Source organism: Salvelinus namaycush, chromosome 13 (genome assembly GCF_016432855.1).
Source record: "Salvelinus namaycush isolate Seneca chromosome 13, SaNama_1.0, whole genome shotgun sequence".
NCBI classification, from domain to species: Eukaryota; Metazoa; Chordata; class Actinopteri; order Salmoniformes; family Salmonidae; genus Salvelinus; species Salvelinus namaycush.
The window spans coordinates 5,554,367-5,574,173 of record NC_052319.1 but is presented as its reverse complement, the minus strand read 5'-3'; the positions used below and the strand labels follow the sequence as shown (position 1 = coordinate 5,574,173).

The following is a 19,807-nucleotide window of genomic DNA, read 5'->3' as shown; positions in this document are numbered from 1 at the left end:
TCTAGTTTGTGGGGTGTTATTTATGTAAAAAAAATATTTTTGAATTAAGTCATTAAAACATGTGCTTTACAAGCTTGTAAAGACTGTAAAGCAAAAATAAAAGGCTCACCATCAGCGACTTCAGAAATAACAGTATGTAAGTAATATGTTTCCATTCGAGACACTGAAATATAATGTATTTGACAACACCTATAAAAATGTGATTTATAGGTCTTCTACCTAAAACAAGTTTCTCAAATGTTAGGTTAGTCACGAGTACGTGCTATGCAGGACACCATGACCTAAATTCATAGTCTATTCATAGTCTATGAAGTAATGTTGAGCCGAGCATAACATGCATTACATACATTACATACGTATACAGTGCCTTCAGAAAGTATTCACACCCCTTGACTTTTGCCACATTTTGTTGTGTTACAGTCTGAATGTTAAATTAATTAAATTTAGATTTTTTTTTGTCACTGGCCTACACACAATACCCCATAATGTCAAAGTGGAATTACAAATTAAGCTGAAATGTCTTGAGTTAATAAGTATTCAACCCCTTTGTTACGGCAAGCATAAATAAGTTCGGGAGTACAAATTTGCTTAACAAGTCACAAAATAAGTTGCAATAATGGTGTTTAACATGATTTTTGAATGACTACCTCATCTCTGAACCTCACACATACAATTATCTGTAAGGTCAATCAGTCGAGTAGTGAATTTCAAACACAGATTCAACCACAAAGACCAGAGAGGTTTTCCTATGCCTCACATAGAAAGGCATCTATTGGTAGATGGGTAAAAATATGCCCTTTGAGCATGGTGATGTTATTAATTACACTTTGGATTTTGTGTCATTGCACCCAGTCACTAAAAAGATACAGACGTCCTTCCTAACTCAGTTGCCGGAGAGGAAGGAAACAGTTCAGGGGTTTCACCATGAGGCCAAAGGTGACTTTAAAACAGTTACAGAGTTTAATGGCGGTGATAGGAGAAAACTGAAGATGGATCAACAACATTGTAGTTACTCCACAATGCTAATCTAATTGACAGAGTGAAAAGGAAGCCTGTACAGAATAAAAATATACAGTACCAGTCAAAAGTTTGGACACACCTACTCATTCAAGGGATTTCTTTATTTGTAACTCACCACCTGGACTCGGTCTTATGTTGCAAAATGTGAAATGGTGTTTTTTACATTGGATAAAAGCAGAGCCTCAGAGCTACAAAATGGTATATCGTACACTGCATTTGAGGAACAATGGGAACGTAATTATGATTTGGTAAGTTGATCAACTTGTAAACTCACTTTTGAGAAAATCTTTAAATGTTTTGGAATCTAGTAAGGAGCTCTTCTATGTCTACACCCATTCAGCATCATTCACACCCTCTTAAGCTTTAGCCCCTCCCATCTCGTTTCGCTCTCAGAGCGCACACTTGACGCTCTGGCCGATGATTTGTTTACGTTTGGATAACATGAAAACAGCCTAACCAGCTCTGCTGGCAACAATTTAATTATGCTTTTTTGCAGACGTTTAATGACACCGGCCATATTCAACGGATGTTGTACAGATGTCACGTAACATTAGCTAACGAGCCAGCCAGCTAAGGTTAGCTAGTGAAACAACAATGAACAAAGTGCCAACACTGCAAACTAGAAAAGCAAACAGCTCTGGGAAACAAATAATAACGTCCGCTAGGGAGCTTGCCAGCTAACTTTAGCTAGCTAGCTAACAGTACACTTTAGCTTAAGACATATAGCTAGCTAGGTAAACAATGAACCTAGCTAGCTAAACAACATTTAAGATCACACACGTCACATAACGTTAGCTAACGAGCCATCCAGCTAACGTTAGCTAGTTAAACTACAATGAACAAAGTGGCAACAATGCCACAGTGCTGGGAGCTAACTAACCAGGTCCAATGTTAGCTAGCTAACATTAGACTCTAACTAGAGAAGCAAACGGCTCTGGGAAACAAATAACAACATCAGCTAGGGAGCCAGCCAGCTAATGTTAGCTAGCTAACAGTACACTTTAACTTGAAGTTAAACCAATTTCTGTCAAAATTAGAAATGTGTAATATATGAAAATGTAGCTAGCTAATGCTAGACTATCTTACCTGCATACATCAACATGCATCATGGACGCGTCTCCCTGTCAGGAATGCCATACCACGGTTGTCCTAGGTTTGAAGATATAATCCGGAGACAGGTGTTTTCGCCATCTCTTTAGCTATCATACTCTAATTCCACTGATTTCAAAACTTGATCCTCCAGAAAGTGGAGATCCACACTTATGCAGCTCCACTACACAATACATTAAAAAAAGCCCCATTCGATAGGATTACCAACACAGACTGAAGAGCTCAAATAGACAGACGTCTTCAATATGGCAGACCGATCCGAACTCCTCTCTCAGCATGTATAGCCCACTCATTATCTCAGCCAATCATGGCTAGCGGGAAGGTTGCTGTCCTTTTTCTGTGGCTAAACATACTAGGCTCGTAATTTAACAATTTGATTCGTATTTACAGATGGCATACAAGTTTGTTATTAAGGCACATAAAAGTTCACATGTTCGAGAAGGCATTTCTGCCAAAAAACGCATTTTGATTAAAATAAAAAAAAATTACATTCAAACGGCTCTCCTGTGAAGTCGTGACTTCATGCCTAGTTTCCTGAATTGGATCACAGAAGATAGCCCTATTTGGTACAAGACCAAGTCCATATTACGGGCAAGAACAGATTGAATAAGCGAAGGGAAACGACAGTCCATCATTACTAAAAGACATGAAGGTCAGTCAATCTGGAAAATGTCGAGAACTTTGAAAGTTTCTTCAAGTGCAGTCGCAAAAACCATCAAGCGCTATGATGAAACTGGCTCTCATGAGGACCGCTACAGGAAAGGAAGACCCAGAGTTACCTCTGCTTCAGGAAAAGTTAATTAGCGTTACCAGCCGCAGAAATTTCAGCCCCAAAAAATGCTTCACAGATTTCAATTAACAGACACATCAACATCAACCGTTCAGAGGAGACTGTGTGAAATAAGGCCTTCATGGTCGAATTTCTGCAAAGAAACCACTACTAAAAGACAACAATAATAAGAAGAGACTTGCTTGGGCCAAGAAACACGAGCAACGGACATTAGACCGGTGGAAATCTGTCCTTTTCTCTGATGAGTCCAAATTTGAGATTTTTGGTTCCAACCATCGTGTCTTTGTGAGACGTGGTGTGGGTGAACGGATGATCTCCGCATGTGTGGTTCCCACCGTGAAGCATGGAGGAGGAGGTGTGATGGTGTGTGGGTGCTTTGCTTGTGACATTGTCTGTGATTCATTTAGAATTCAAGGCACACTTAACTAGCATGGCTACCACAGCATTCTGCAGCAATATACCATCCCATCTGGTTTGCGCTTAGTGGGACTATCATTTGTTTTTCAACAGGACAATGACCCAACACACTTCCAGGCTGTGCAAGGGTTAATTGACCAAGAAGGAGAGTGATGGAGTGTTGCATCAGATGACCTGGCTTCCATAATCACCCTACCTCAACCAAATTGAGATGGTTTGGGATGAGTTGGACCGCAGAGTGAAGGAAAAGCAGCCAACGAGTGCTCAGCATATGTGGGAACTCCTTCAAGGCTGTTGAAAAAACATTCCAAGTGAAGCTGGTTGAGAGAATGCCAAGAGTGTGCAAAGCTGTCATCAAATGTCTAAAAACATGTTTTCACTGTCATTATGGGGTATTACTGTGTGTCGATGGGTGAGAGAAAAACATATATTTAATACATTTTGAATTCAGGATGTAAGACAACAAAATGTGGAATAAGTCAAGGGGTATGAACACTTTCTTTAGGCACCGTATATGCATGGGTTTTGTTAAATACACATGTGACTAGTTCGAATGCTTTCAAGGTTTTATTTGACAATTTTTGACTGCATGCCACGTCTGACACCAAGTCAGAATTTGATGCCAGCTAATTTTGGAGAGACACTTTCTTTTGCTCTGTGGAAGATCTACCAGCACACCAGACTTGTTCACATCACTAGCTACCTCATGGTAATTGGTTCACATGCATATATTGCAAAATCATTTCAAATCCATTAACAGATGTCAGTGATTCCACCACTAGCATGACCGTAGTAGCCACCCAGACATCCAGGTCAGTGAGCACAGGGTTGATGCCAATCTGAAGTCACGCGTAAATAAAACACTGAGACACATTTTTAAAACTACTCTGTAACATGCCATTAAAGAGTATTGAAAATCAAGTTTTCGACTTTGTATGGATAGTCTAGTTGAATACATACACCCAAATTCACAGTATTACTCTAAAATCAATCAAAGTTGCCATACTATGGTAGAAAACAAGCCAACTTAAGTTAGAATAGGACAAACTGTATATCTCTCAGAGAATAGGACATGAAATATATATCTCTGAGAATAAACATCTTTCATTTACTATACGTACCCCTCCATTACCTTTTTGGACAATCAATCCCATTATTTACACACTACACCTTGTGACTCGTCTTCAATAAAATGCTGCCACTTTCATTGACAGTTTAAACCTGTGGCCTATCTTGTGACATTCTTTGGGACAGACTGTGATTAGATGGCCAAGACCAGCTGTCGTCGGGAAGAGCACATTATACCCATTATGCAGCCAATCGTGGAATTACAGAGTAGCATAGATAAGAATACTCGCTAGAAACGAGTTTAATGGTAACTGCAGTTGATTACCAAAATAAACATGAATTAACATCAATTATCATTCCAAATAAATCTGATCCCTGTAACTTCTGCTTCAAACTCACACTCTCAAACACAGATCCCCTGAACGCAGCTCACTTTCCAGCCCACTTTCCAGCTCACACTTTCAAACACATAGATGCCCTGAACGCAGCTCACTCTCCAGATCCCAATCACCTGAGTTCTGATCACACTATTTAGTTCAGTTCATTGCACCCTATCTTTGTGAGGTATTGTTTGTTTTTGTCCACATTCTATTCAGAGCTCTGCCCCCCCCCCCATATTAGTTCTCCCGTGTATTGTAGTTTTTGGCCATCTTCACTAACAATGTTTTTTTGCCTATTCCCTTTCTGTACTTTTGCCAATCAGATTTCCTGTCATCAACCTCTTGCCTGATCTCCCGGACTACGTTATTAGCCTTTTTCCCTACCTGTACTGTTACCTTTTTGGACCCCCTGTGTTTGACCTTCTGCCTGCCCCTGGACCCAGCTACCTGCCTCCTCCTGTGTATGACCTCCTGCCTGTCCCTGGACCCTGCTACCTGCCTCCTCCTGTGGTCCTTTACTAAATAAACACCTGCTGCGCCCTGCTCTTGAAACCAGCACTCTGTCTCCCATCATACTCATTACAATCACAATGGATACATGACACAAATATAAAAAGTTGTAAACAGGAAGGGACATATCACACAATATTTGATATGGACTATAATTTCAATACCAGGTGTAAAAGGTTACTTGGAATTCAAATGTATTCTTCAAAGTGCGAGATTTTGACAATTACTTACCCAGAGTCAGATGAACTCATGGATACCATTTTTATGTCTGTGTGCAGTTTGAAGGAAGTGAAGGTAGTTTCTAGAGCCATTGCTAACTAGCGTCAGCGCAATGACTAGAAGTCTGTGAGATCAGCTAGCTGATTGCGCTTACTCTAGACACCAGTTAGACCTCTCACTCAAACCTTTGTCATTTTTTTTGTCTCATGTTGCACCTACCCCAAACTTTCCATGAATATTGTTATTATGTTACTGAATGTATTAAGAGTATTTTCAGATGTTGTTATTGACAAATGCTGCAAAGACTACAGTAAATGTAAAAAATAAAAAAATTAAATCAACAGTGTAATGTTTGGATTCAGTCTTGTGTCAAGTGAACTGTTGTGTCCCCACCTTTTATCTGATAATTACCCGATAATATTCCAAAATGTTCCCTTTTAATTTCTACCGTGGTTATGCATATTTTTCTCATATTTATTCTGCTAGAAACACTAACATGTTTCCCTATCCATAAAGGCCAATTCCCACAAGTGTAAAGGGTTAAGAAATTCATATTGATATGGACAAAGAAAACGAAAACAATGCTCATTATCAAATGTATTATCATATTTACATTTTGCTTTACTAATTAGTATAAAAGAGAGAGTGGAAATCAATCAAGTATTCTCTGTTAACGTTTGTCCTCAAAGAGCGGGTCACTCGCGTCAGCTTACCTTGAATGAACTGTGCACTAATGTTTCATCCAAATCAATCACCACACAGATCTTCCCTGAGTCTTGTGACTTGAGTTGAGGTAGCAGAGGTTTTGCCGGGACCTGAAAACAAATAGTTAGACGTCAGGTCAATGAACAGCCAAATGATGCCATCATATTCATAGATGCAAATTGAATTATTTTGTTATGTTTGTGCCAATCAAGACAACACTGTGGCATGATGCAAAAACACATTAAAAAGTGTGTGTGTGTGGGTCATGAATTAAACTGACGATTCATAACATTACCTCATGAATGTGTAGTGAGAAAACACACTGGTAAAAGGTTTGCTTGTGAGGTTGAGATAATTGAATTATAGAAGAGCATGTCCATAAGGGGGCATAAGAAAGCTATTTCCCAACAGCTGGTGTTCTGTTGATGGAAAAGTAAATATCAATGTGACTATGGACTGTCATGGGTCTGTGGACTGACTAAGAGCTAACCATTCCCTTATCAAGTGGTCCATTTAAATATTTTTATTTAACTTTTATTTAACTAGGCAAGTCAGTGAAGAACAAATTCTTATTTACAATGACGGTTTACCAAAAGGCAAAAGGCCTCCTGTGGGGACGGAGGCTGGGATTAATAAAATATAAATAAAATATAAATATAGGACAAAACACACATCACGACAAGGGAGACAACACTACGTAAAGAGAGACCTAAGACAACAACTTAGCAAGGCAGCAACACTGTGAAACCGACTCTACTAGCAAGAGGAAATGTGATGACCAAATAAGCATCCTATAAACACTGTGCAATTCAAATTTCTTTAACCCAGCAAAGTAAATAACCAGGTCAGGAGGAGAGTAAATTGTATATTTTCTAGTTTGACATAAATACCATCTGCTGTGCAAAGCAATAAGAACCTTATGTTAAACCATATCCTCCTCTATTTTAGTTCTGTTGTCACAAATTTGATCCAAAGCCAACACATCCAAAGCTAACACTGAATGGACAATATGTAAAAAAAATAGGCCTAATACTTAGACAAACACATTTCACTCTTTTCTCTGGCAAATTTCAGTTTGTTGTCACTCCATGCGAAACGTTCATATTCCACACTTCTGAAATTTGAAAGCGGAGCGTTGATCAAATTAGGTGCATGTCACAGCTATTCCAGCGGATTTCAAGCACGGTGCAAAGACCTTGTAATACCTGTTCTCTAGGCGGGACGCAGTACTCGCATTCACAGGACTCAAAGGACTCATCGTCACTCAGCTCCTCCTCAGACTCCTCACTTAATTGTTCAGAGGCCACAATCTTAAAGAATTCATGCAACTGCATTTTCTCATCCAGCTCACTTTGTTCAGAGGGCTCTGTTGGTTCGGCGTGATGTGCAAGTGGCTCGCGGTCTATGGTGTCTTTACTATGTTCAGCACCATCAAGAGGGAGGCGTGTTTTCTCAGACACCTGCTCTGAAAGGTCCTCTGACTCTGGGCGTTGGAGATGCTCTGAGACGCCATTGTGTTCCTCCCAGTTCTGAGACAGATATAGTGTGTTTAGCTGCTCACATATCTCAGATGACTTGTTTTGCTCATCTATCTCTTCGGAAGAGGTTGTGGAGGAATCAGTTTGATCCCCACTGAATTCAATACCATCAGGCATAGCAGGTTTGCTTCCTTCAGTGCATAATGCAGTGTCTTTGGTTATAACCTCAAATGATTCCGGGGATTCATTCTCCTCAGCACATGGAGCGTCATTCTTTCCCTCTTCAGTGCAGACTCCATCTTTAAAATGTGTCTCAGGAGTGCTGTCATAATCCATTTCTTCATTACACTGATCATGAGAGTCTTCTTCAGTACAGAATCCATTAACTTCTTGATTAACATTAGATTCATTGGCTTCACTTTGATATTCATGGTGCTCTTCAGCACTCGGTTCACAGGCCTCAGTGCATAGTGCATTATCTTCCCCTTCGGTAGAGCATTGCGTATGTTCACTGCCATATGCATCGAAATCTTCATCACACGGCCCATAGGATCCATACACTTTGTCTTCAGCATATTGTCTGTATAATTCGTCTTCCGCGATGCATATTGTCTGGTATTCTTCATCACAAGTTTTCTCTTCTTCAAAGCACGGTTCATAAGTTTGATCATTTTGGCCATCATATGCTTCATCATCTTCAACAGAAGATACGTCAGAAGAGGATCCATGAGATGCTTCCTCTGCACTGTGTTCGTCGTACTTGTTGTCCTCATCAACTAAGGGACCATTGGCCCGAGCGTCACCAGCTTCATTTTCAGCAACGCAAAGTTCCTCTTCCTCAACAAAGGGCTCGTAGGCCTCAGCCTCAATAGCATTGTCTCCCGCTACAAAAGCGTAATAAAACTCAACTTCGTAAGCCGTGGCTCCTTCAGAACAAGACTCGCACGATTCCTCATCTGCAAAGGATCCAGAGGCGGACGTCTCATCCTCAGCGCAGTCTACATTAAATAGTCCATCCTCAGCACAGTCTACATTAAGTTGTCCATCCTCAGCGCAGTCTACATTAAGTTGTCCATCCTCAGCGCAGTCTACATTAAGTTGTCCATCCTCAGCACAGTCTACATTAAGTTGTCCATCCTCAGCACAGTCTACATTAAATTGTCCATCCTCAGCACAGTCTACATTAAGTTGTCCATCCTCAGCACAGTCTACATTAAGTTGTCCATCCTCAGCACAGTCTACATTAAATTGTCCATCCTCAGCACAGTCTACATTAAGTTGTCCATCCTCAGCGCAGTCTACATTAAGTTGTCCATCCTCAGCACAGTCTACATTAAGTTGTCCATCCTCAGCACAGTCTACATTAAATTGTCCATCCTCAGCACAGTCTACATTAAGTTGACCATCCTCAGCACAGTCTACATTAAGTTGTCCATCCTCAGCACAGTCTACATTAAGTTGTCCATCCTCAGCACAGTCTACATTAAATTGTCCATCCTCAGCACAGTCTACATTAAGTTGTCCATCCTCAGCACAGTCTACATTAAGTTGTCCATCCTCAGCACAGTCTACATTAAGTTGTCCATCCTCAGCACAGTCTACATTAAATTGTCCATCCTCAGCACAAGCATCATAAGATCCATCAACTTCTTCCACTTCTTGACTAAAAACTTCAAGCCCTTTTTTGGCACAGGGCATTTGTGTTTCTTCCTCATTCATAATGGACACGTGAGTTTTGCGTTGTTCAAAAAACAGCTCATGCACCCCTCCCCCTTCAAAACAGGAGGTATACGGTGGCCTTTGGGAAAAAGTATAAGTGTCCTCTTTATCAAATAAGTCAAAGAATTCCTCAACAACCACTGCATCCGAGTGAGGCTTGTCTTCATCAGCATTGCTTTCCTCACATTCTACCACAACTGCACAATTATCAAATGATTCCCATATATCTGAACTGGATTTGTCCTGTGCTCCTTCTTCCACCAACGCCTCATAGGATTCAGCTGAATCAGTTAATGGGCCTGAATTTATACTGTCATAAATCAAAGATTCAAAAGACCTTGTTTCAATGGATGAGCACTCAGAAGACTTGTCTTCCTCGTAATAAAATGAACTGCTAGGCTCATAGCATTTGTCACTTGTGCTTTTATGTTGACAAGGATAGCTCTCACAAGAATTAAATCGCTCAGAGAGTTCACACTGTACACTTGTCTCTCTTTGCTCATAGACAGTGTTTTGCAATTTACAGTGCCCAGAGGGCATATTATAGTCAGCAGATTGATGATTGCTTTGTTCAGCAAGCAGAGTTTGCTCAGAAGGTTCATGAACTTCAGAGACATGTCTACTTTCATTGGGAGAATCGTGTGCAGCAGGCATGTTCAAATCTGAAGAATGTATAGGTTCTAATATTATGCAAAACTCAGAGTCAAAAAGCCCACAGATTTCAATTTGTTGAAATGATGGCTCAGAGGGCTTTAAATCCTCATCAATTGGCTTTGTAGTCTCATTATACTCTGTTGGGTCATCAATATGATTGTATTTTTCCGAATACTCACAAATTCCAGTATAGTGCTCAAATGATATTTTTGATTCATTGGATTCAGAGATGTCAGGTATGAAGTCAGATATCTTACATTGCTCTAAAAACTCAGAGTTCTCAGCAGGTTCGCTTGACTCAAAGGACTTACAGTGTTGATCAGAAGACTTGCATTGTTCAGATGACTGGAAGCATTCTGTGAAATGTTCACAGTGTTGGCTAAATCCAGAAGTTAGACAGTCATTAGCATAGTGCTCAGAGGACTTGCTGAAGTCAAAGCACTCACAATGTTGAGAACATTCTTCAAATGATTTGCTTAACTCAGGAGACTTATACTGATTAGTGTGCATGTGGAGAACAGGATAGTCCTCACAAGGCTTGTTGATGCATTGCTCAAACCCCCCAGAATGTCCATTATAATGCACAAAAGGTTTGCTCTCTTCTGCATGTTCTCCATTCATGCTGTAATGATCGACAATCTGCACAGCGGGATCCATTTGTCCATTGACCTTCTGGTGTTCAGTATAGTCCAAAGAGTTTTTTCTTTCATCCACAATGATGCAGGGTTCAGCAGATTGTGCAGAAGGCTCAGTTGATTCCATGGCTTCAATTAGTTCAGACACCTCGCAGTGTTCAGCAGGCATGCTTGCTTTTGGGAAATGTGTCAAAAGATTTGCTTTGATTAGAGTGCCTTTTCAGGTACAAAGGGAGCTGACGTTCTCCAATAGGTTTGTAGTGTTCAGAGGTTTTGCACTTTTCCAAGCATAGAGAGAGAGACTTGTTTTCTCTAGGGAGGCGACACAGTCCAGAGGGCTGGCATCTCACAAGACTGCTCCTTTGGTAATGGTGGCTTGAACTGCTGGGGGTATTCACAGTCTACAGCCCGCCTGAGACACCAGCAGCAGAGTACACGTTGACTTGACAGGTCACAACCACACTGAGACTAACACATGGCCCCCTCTCCATGAGACCGAGCAATTTATTTTCGGGCTTCAAGAGACGTGACAAATAACTCCTGGAATATCAAATCACTGTAAAAAGCTGAAGTAAGGCATACATCTGAAACTGACACCCGAGATGCGTCTTGATCACCTAATCTGTCCGTAGCGAGTTAACTGCCATGTTGTTCATTAAGTGTTCACATAGAGTCATGGGCGGCTTTGTCATCTGCCCAAAAATTGGAATTGCCTTTTATCATCTCCTCTTCAGCAGGGAATGCTTTAAATCAGGGATGGGCAACTGCCGGCGATGCAAGTCTACAGATTTTGCTATGGGGCGGAGAGAAGATGTAGAAATTTTAAAACTAATTTCATGCAATTCTACTAATTTTGCCATGGGGCGGAGAAGGAAATTAGCTGTTTTACCACAAAATCTGTGAAATTCTACACATTTTGCCATAGGTTGGAGAGAAATGTTTGCAGTTTTTAATATGATATCTGAGTGAGACTGACTAACAAAGTCAATGAGGGCCCGCCGGGTGGTAATCGACCATGATTAGTACAAGTTTAGATTGCTGGCTAACTTACCAATCAACTAGACTAACTTACCAATCAAAATGTTGACCTGGGCTAATTGAGTAACGAAATAAACTGCTGATGCACAACCAAATTTCCAAATTGTACCATGTGTGTTCTACTATTCGAATTTGAAACAGGAAGTTGAGACCCCGACTAAATTCAAATATTTATATTTGTTTAGGGGGGGATTGATCCGAGGGCCTTGCAGTTGCCCATCCCTGTTTTAAACCTAACCCTATCCCTGTAACCTTAGCAAGCAGTTGCTTATCAACATATAGTTTGTTGGTAGTATGACCATCTACATCTACAGATGGAAAAATCCGGACTATCCAATCTGGACTATGCAAATAAAGTGTGACCCAGGAAATCAACTCTAAAAACTGACATTTTTCTCTCCACCGTCAAGAAGGGGGCCGCAAAAATATAAAAAAAAATGTTGATCTCCCACCACCATCAAAGTTGACCATCCCTGCTGTAAAGTGATTCACCTTAATGCACCGACAAAGAATGACTGTGGTCTGATAATGCATTACAGTCTGTGCTGATTTAATTGTATATATTTTTTGACTCATGCTGTCTTCTGGGTTAATTTATTGGCAGTGAAATATTTCATTTTAAGGCAGAACTGCAAAAATGTATTGACCAGAGAACTTGTAAATATGAAAGGACATTGGGCAAAGAAAACATGTGTACCGATCAAGTGGCTCTCAATCATGTTGACCACATGATGCTAAATGACCATAGAGAGAGAGTGAGGGAGAGATAGGCGATATCACAAGCAAGGGCAAGAGGGAGAGAGGGATGTAAGGACGAAGACAGCTTACTTTTGAAATGGTCCCATTTTCTTCCACCGATAAGGGGGCATTGTTGTTGACTGGGATTTGCTCGGTTTCTTTGTGACAGAGGCAGCAGAAGAGACTTCGAAAAATGCCACGACTGCGGGGCTTCTTTGAGGAAACGACATGGGCAGGGGCATCTAAAAGAGAAAGCATTCAGATAGTATTCAGCTGTCCTTATGTTACCTGAGAGTGGTTGTTTCACAATAGGTGGCAGAAAGTTATCGCCATGGCTTACGTAACAAAGTCAGATGCCCACCTCAGTTATGGAAATAGTTAAGCAAAACTAAAATGACAGGAACTAACAAAATACATCTGTCAAATGAATCACACAAGTAGTGTATAAGAAATAATATCTCAAATAAAAAAGTTTAGGGGACAGTCATGTTGATAGTTATGACTAGCCCTTAAAAAACAGTATTAATTTCCACACCCTTATCTTTTCATTGGTTTATTTTTTCTATGCTTAGTTTGAAATACAGCGGATTTCCTACGATTTTGAATCATCAGGTTGGACTCTTTCAGCCCATTTTTTTTTTTTTTATATAATCTTAGAAGAAACATAAATATACAGTAAGTAATGTCTGAAATGTGCCTAGTTTTTTGTTGTTGTTGTATGTATTCATCCACCCTACTGACTACATTTAAGAGTTTAAGATGTAAAAAAAAATATCAAATCACTATTGTACATTAAGACTCATCCGACCGATAGCCACTGTGATGTAGTCATGAAAATCAGATTTAAAAAATCTATGTACAGTATATAGTTAATATTGCAGCTCACAATTGTCGTGTTATACTGTATGCACGGCATGCATTATATTTCATACTGTAATTATTGCCGCCATCTCATGAAGCCAGTTGTTTGTTTTTCCCAGCTCTATTAATAGAACAGATTGTCACCGCATAACAGCCAGCAAACTACAGTATTATCTATTTATTTATAAATATGTTTGATCTTTTGCTAGATAAAATCCTTTTTAAAATCATCTTGTTTCCAAGGGGCTCCTGAGACAACAATGTTCTGTAATTTCTATGAATTAGGTTAACTTAAAATCACACCCGTGTCATAATGGCAAAACTAATGAACTGACACAAAGTAATAAAACAAAACACCATATTACTTTGTTCAATGGCAGACTGTTCACATTTCACCGACCCACCTCACAAACCAATTCATGTTGAACTGAGGACTGTTGAAGACGTCTTTCAATTGGAGCTGAAACCGGACTAAGCCACAAGGGACTACACCTACGCAGGGTGCATACTTGCTAGAGGCTTACAAGTCATGACGTTTGTGTGCAAACATGTGAAGGAACAGGGCAGGTGAACACATGGGTGGGAAGAAACATCATGCTGCCTTCCATGTTAGCTCTTCTGATATTACACATTAGAGCACTTTAAATAGCACACCACGAGCAGCTGCTGACAGTGGTTAATGATGGGATTCTGTGTATATATAGCCTAGCGCGCACTCACTCCAGGCCATAAACGGAGACGCAAAACAAAACCTTTTTGTGTTGGTATAGCAGCCAGGAGGAAATGGCTAGGCCTCGTGTTTACCTGGTGCAGCTAAAATGTATTTCAAATATGTATTATTTAACCACTACATTAGTGATTGAGTTGATTAAAGAAAAACAGAGACCCTTCAGATATTGCAGTTATATGAACTTGAGGCTGGAACTTGACACATACTGTCAGGGGCGCCACCAGGGATTTTGGGCCCCATGAAAATATATCACATTGGGCCCCAACACCACAGGACACACCAACCCTGCGCAATTGCTGTAACCGCACACCTCCAGAACCCAATCGACCCAATCAAAGCTTTAAATAACTCTACCTTTGCAGGCTTGCAACTCTCTTGTAGTCCAATATTTACTGTACGATATTTACTGACAGTGAGCCGTGGAAATATAACACTGTGCAGACATGCATGCAACATTCTGCATACAGTGGAATTCACTATTTGATGCAAGACTGATACCCTCTATAAGAAATGTGCTAAAGGCCATCTTTTACAGTCTACATGTCATTTTAATGGTAAAAATCTTGAATGGAAAATTCTCTTAAAATTAATGCATAACTAAAATAAATATAACTTAAATATACATTAAAATAAATTAACATTATCATCTATAGAATGATATAACAAACAAAATATTAAAATCAGCAGCAGATTTTTGAACAAAGTATACATACCAACTAGAAAATAAGCAGCTGTAAAAGTGAAAATGAAAAACAAAATGGAAATGGACATGAAAAGGCCTGATGGTGGCGCTAGAGGAAAGGTCAAGTGGTCAACAAATCAATAGGTTTCTTCCACTTGGGGTCTTGACTGTGCACAACACATTTTATGGCAATCCAGCCATTACTTTGAGATATATCTTGTTCTCAGTCTCAGTCTGTGGGCATCATGTGTGTAGTGATCAAATATCCATAGCCATGTCATTTAGCACTGGCCCTTGCTCAGCCTTACTCACCAAGAGCCCAGCGCCGAGCCTTCTTGCTAGCAAAGTCATTGATCAAATCTTTGAAGTCCAGCTTTCTAGCTAACTGACTTTCAATGGAGAGCATGGCAAGACTGCAAAGCCTGTCCTGGGACATAGTGGACCTCAAATAGTTGATCAGTTTTAGCTTACTGAAAGCTCTCTCGCCACCAGCAACAGTCACAGGCAGTGTGCAAAATATACGTAAAGCAATACACACTTCTCCAAAACTGCTTTGCAGCTGCATCTTACAAATTGCATTCAGGAGACCAAGAGGGGACAAGTTAGGGGGGGGGGGGGAATGGCAGCATATACAGTGTTCAGGTATCTTACTTAATTTTGAAGCTCAGATGAAAGATCTCTGGAATACTTAATGATCAGTGGTTGGCACACTCAAGGGACTTTATCCTCACTAATCTGCCCAACTTTCAGAACAGCAGAACATTCTTCTACAATTTTTGCAGTGGTGTGGAACCTAGTGTCCAAGTCACTTATGATGTTGTCCATAGCAGTAAAAAACACTGTGTTCTGAAACACCGTTGCTGCACTGTCCTGAGCTGTCTCCTCTTGAGAGGTTTCATCATGGAATTTCTTCCTTTTCCTCTGGCGGCTGTGTTCCTTACTAAATTGTGGTACAACATCCAGTTGCGTAGCAATCAGTGTTGCCTCAGACAGGAGAGACTCCCATCCATCTCTAAGAGCCTGCATCTCTTCCTTTAATGCTCTGATATTGGCTACCTCTGTGTCAAGTGAGATTTGTCCTGACTGGAGAATCACATTCCTTTCCCCAACTGACATGTCATTCAGCACAATGCTGCTCACGTCCTTCTCCAGTTAGGAGTACGGCTGGTTCAGGGGTATGGGGATGGGGAGACAGGGCTGCTGAGCCTGAAGCTGCCAGGCAGGGGCAGGGACAACTGATTTAGTATGAATAGCTTGCTAAAAGTTTGCCTGCATTGATTAAATGTCGGCTAAAAGAGTGTAAACACTCAGAATTTTCTGTGAAGATATTAAGTAACTCATTTTAGGGGAGCAAAAGTAGCCTATTTTACTATGGACTAGGCTAACAGGTACATTTCCATCACTCACGGACTACACCCACTTTCCTTTGTGAAAAATTGGGTAACATACTGTCGCCCTATCATTTCCCTCTCCTGGCTTTCTTTGCTTTCTTTTTGTTTTTGGAAGCCAGATTTTTCTTTAGGAAGCTGAGACATGATGCTCACTCCTCACTAGCAATTCACTGCTAGCAAGTACCGTTCTCGCCTCGTTTGGCAGTGGTCTCATGTTGAGGAAGCGTGCACTTGCACGTGTTCGGGGCTTGGTGCGTGACTCATGAACACACACCTGGCAGTAGACCAATGGTAGTGTAGTAGTGGGACAGCCTGAACATGAGTAGCTTGATGTCTCTTGGAGGACAACTACTCAATTTGAATTGATGTCTAACATATACTGAACAAACATATAAAAGCAACATGCAACAATTTCAAAGATTTTACTGAGTTACAGTTCATATGAGGAAATCATTCGATTGAAATAAATAAATTAGGCCCTAATCTATGTATTTCACACGACTGGGAATACAGATATGCATCTGTTGGTCACATATAACTTAAAGAAAATGGGCCTCACAATGGCCTCGAGATCTTGTCACTGTATTTCTGTGCATTCAAATTGCCATCGATAAAACGCAATTGTATTCGTTGTCCGTAGCTCATGCCTGCCCATACCATAACACCACCGCCACCAAGGGGCACTCTGTTCACAACGCTGACATCAGCAAACCGCTTGCCCACACGAAACCATACATGTGGTCTATGGTTGTGTAGCCGGTTGGACGTACTGCAAAATTGGAAGCGGCTTATGGTAGTGAAATTTACATTCAATTCCCTGGCAACAGCTTTGGTGGACATTACTGCATTCTGCATGCCCATTGCCCGCTCCCTTAAAACTCTGTGGCATTGTGTTGTGTGACAAAACTGCACATTTTAGAGTGGCCTTTTATTGTCCCCAGCACAAGATGCACATGTGCAATGATCATGCTATTTAATCATCTTGTTGATATGCGACACCTGTCAGGTGGATAGTTTATCTTGGCAAAGGAAAAATGCTCACTGACAGGGATGTAAACAAATTTGTGCACAAAATGTGAGCAAAATAAACTTTTTGTGCATGTGGAACATTTCTGGGATCTTTAATTTCAGCTCATGAAACATGGGACCAACACTTTACATGTTGCATTTTTATATTTTTGTTCAGTGAAAATCAGAAAAAAAAAACTGCTACATTTTTGTTCATTTGACTAACAGGCTATTTAGCCATACAGGTGTATCCTACATTGTTTCCATAACTTTACTACAAAATTAACTTGAAGATGCACTATGCCAAAATCACCCTGCCATTTCCTAGTTTCTAAAATTCTAATAGTTTGCCTAATTTCAGTTCAACAAGCAGGTATAGTGTACAATCCTTGTACCATCTAAACAGCTGTGAGATATATTTTCCATAACCAAAAATAATGTATTTTCAGCAGTTTGAAGCTGGTGTACAATACTGAAAATAAAATATGCAAAACTAAATTTAAGAACAGGCGCATAGAAATAGCACACATAGAACAGATCTACCACTTCTTAGACTTGCTTTCAATGAAAATTACAGATCTATAACATTTCTATGTGAATTTGGTCGGATTGTCCAAGTTACATATCAAAAACATTGGAAACGTCAGACAAGTCATGTGGGCCCCGCCCCTTCCAAAAACGCGGTTGTGATTTCCTACTTAAAATGTTGACTCAATAATTTCAACTACATCCTTTTATAAATACAAGATGCTGTCAAACAAAAAGTTATTAGTTGAAATAATAATTTAAGCCTTTCATTGGGCCATGTCGTAGGCGAGCTATATGGCTTCACAATGATCGTTACGATTATTCAAACGTTTGACTGTAAATTACAATAATTTCAAGCAATTATTTATGGTAGTGCAATATTACATGGGTCTCTACATATTCCGTTGAACTTTAAAATGGATTTATTTATTTAGTTCTGGCCTTGACCATCTTGTGTATGTATATCCACTTTGTCATGCGCAACAGAACACTTCTTGAAAACTTTTCCAAACTCACCTTCCTCGCGCAGAGTATAGTTATCCTCTTCATCCCTTGTTACTTGCGTGATTATTGAGGACGAGATGTCCATTAGTTCCGTAAATAAAGAAATAATGTTGACTATGTATAATAGCTCAAGGAAGTTTAAATATAGAAAATATTATTTATATTTTGCCACTCCCCGCAGGAAAATTAAGTAAAATAGCCCCGATTCTAAAGCTAATCTCTTGAAAACATCAGTGCATATGAAATAAAATGTTAAAATAAAGAAATAAAAGGGGCAGATTCTAGTTGACATCTTTGTTTCAATATGGAGTTCAGTTCAGAACCTTCAATTTCTCGATACAAACATGGAACTTGACGGTTTCAAGGCAGCCCAGTCTTAAAGCGACAAAAGTTTATGTCCTTATAACATTTTGGAATATCCAACAATGTCACACAAAAACGATGTATTTCCCATGTTTCTTTTTTCATCAATTCATATATTGAACCGGATCATAAAACATAATGAATATTTAACAGTAGACAATATTATTGAATAATATGTATGCTTTTCCTCCAAAGCAGTAGGCTATTTCTAGCGATCAAAAATACTATATGCTGCCTTGACATAACGAGATGTTCGAGAGACGCATTGTTACAGTTTCTTGAAAGCTGAATGTTTGTAGTAAACTTTGTAGATCAGGAGCAGCCGACGAGGGTAGCCTTGAAACCGACTAACGAAGGAAAATGGAGGTTAGTAATCAGTGGCAAAGTAAGAAATTCGTTGGTAGGTGGGCCTGCATAAATTTGGTTGGGCCCCATATATATATATAATTTTACTCATTTTGTCATGGGGTAAAGAGAAAGATGTAGCTAATCTCATGCTATTCAAAATATTTTGCAATGATGCTGAGAGAAAATGTTGCTGTTTTAAAGCTAATTAAAGCTGAAATATAGGTGTGTTGACTGTGAAAAAGACACTGGATTATGAGCTTTCTTGTTTGCTAAATGAATAAATGAAATTGGCAGTATCATGGTGTATATAGCTATAGAAGCACTGTGACATACACTGAGTGTAAAAAACATTAGGAACACCTGTGCTCTCCATGACATAGACTGACAAGGTGAATCCAGGTGAAAGTTATGATCCCTTATTATGTCACTTGTTAAATCAAATCAAATTATATTTGCCACTTGCTTCATAATGAACAGGTGTTGACTAACAGTGAAGGCCCTTCCCAACCATGCAGAGAGGAAAAATTGAAAAATAATAACACATAGAATAAATAGGAAAATAAAAACACAATTCTGTCCTGAGTGGCTCAGTTGGTAGAGCATGGAACTTGCAATGTCAGGGTTGAGGGTTAAATTCCCATGGGGGACAAGTATGAACAAATAAGAAAATGAATGCACTCACTACTGCACTATTGTTGATGTGCAGGGGTTGAGGTAGATAATAAACAGCAGTTTATGTGATGAGTCAAAAGAGATTAGTGCAAAAAGGGTAAATGCAGATATTCCAGGTAGCTATTATTTATCAGTCTTATAGCTTGGGGATAGAAGCTGTTCAGGGTCCTGTTGGCTTCAGACTTGCTATGTGGTAACAGAGAGAACAGTCTATGAGTTTGGTGGCTGTAATCTGACAA

The 19,807-nt window shown here is 39.8% G+C and overlaps 1 protein-coding gene across 3 annotated transcripts in view; it reads right to left on the bottom strand.

The window, feature by feature from the left end:
• LOC120057833 (carboxy-terminal domain RNA polymerase II polypeptide A small phosphatase 1-like) overlaps positions 1–18,270 on the bottom strand; it is a 30,104-nt gene extending 11,834 nt beyond the window's left edge. Inside the window, exons 1-4 of one of the 3 annotated variants that reach the window (XM_039006294.1) lie at positions 18,151–18,270; positions 12,572–12,691; positions 10,495–10,497; positions 6,228–6,329 (exon numbers count right to left, since the gene is read on the bottom strand). In XM_039006294.1, the coding sequence (XP_038862222.1) occupies positions 6,228–6,329; positions 10,495–10,497; positions 12,572–12,691; positions 18,151–18,270 (345 nt within the window). Of the gene's footprint in view, positions 1–6,227; positions 6,330–10,494; positions 10,498–12,571; positions 12,724–18,150 lie in introns of all 3 variants that reach the window. The other 2 variants (XM_039006295.1, XM_039006296.1) reach the window with 2 other exon arrangements.
• Between the last annotated feature and the right edge of the window lie 1,537 nt (positions 18,271–19,807).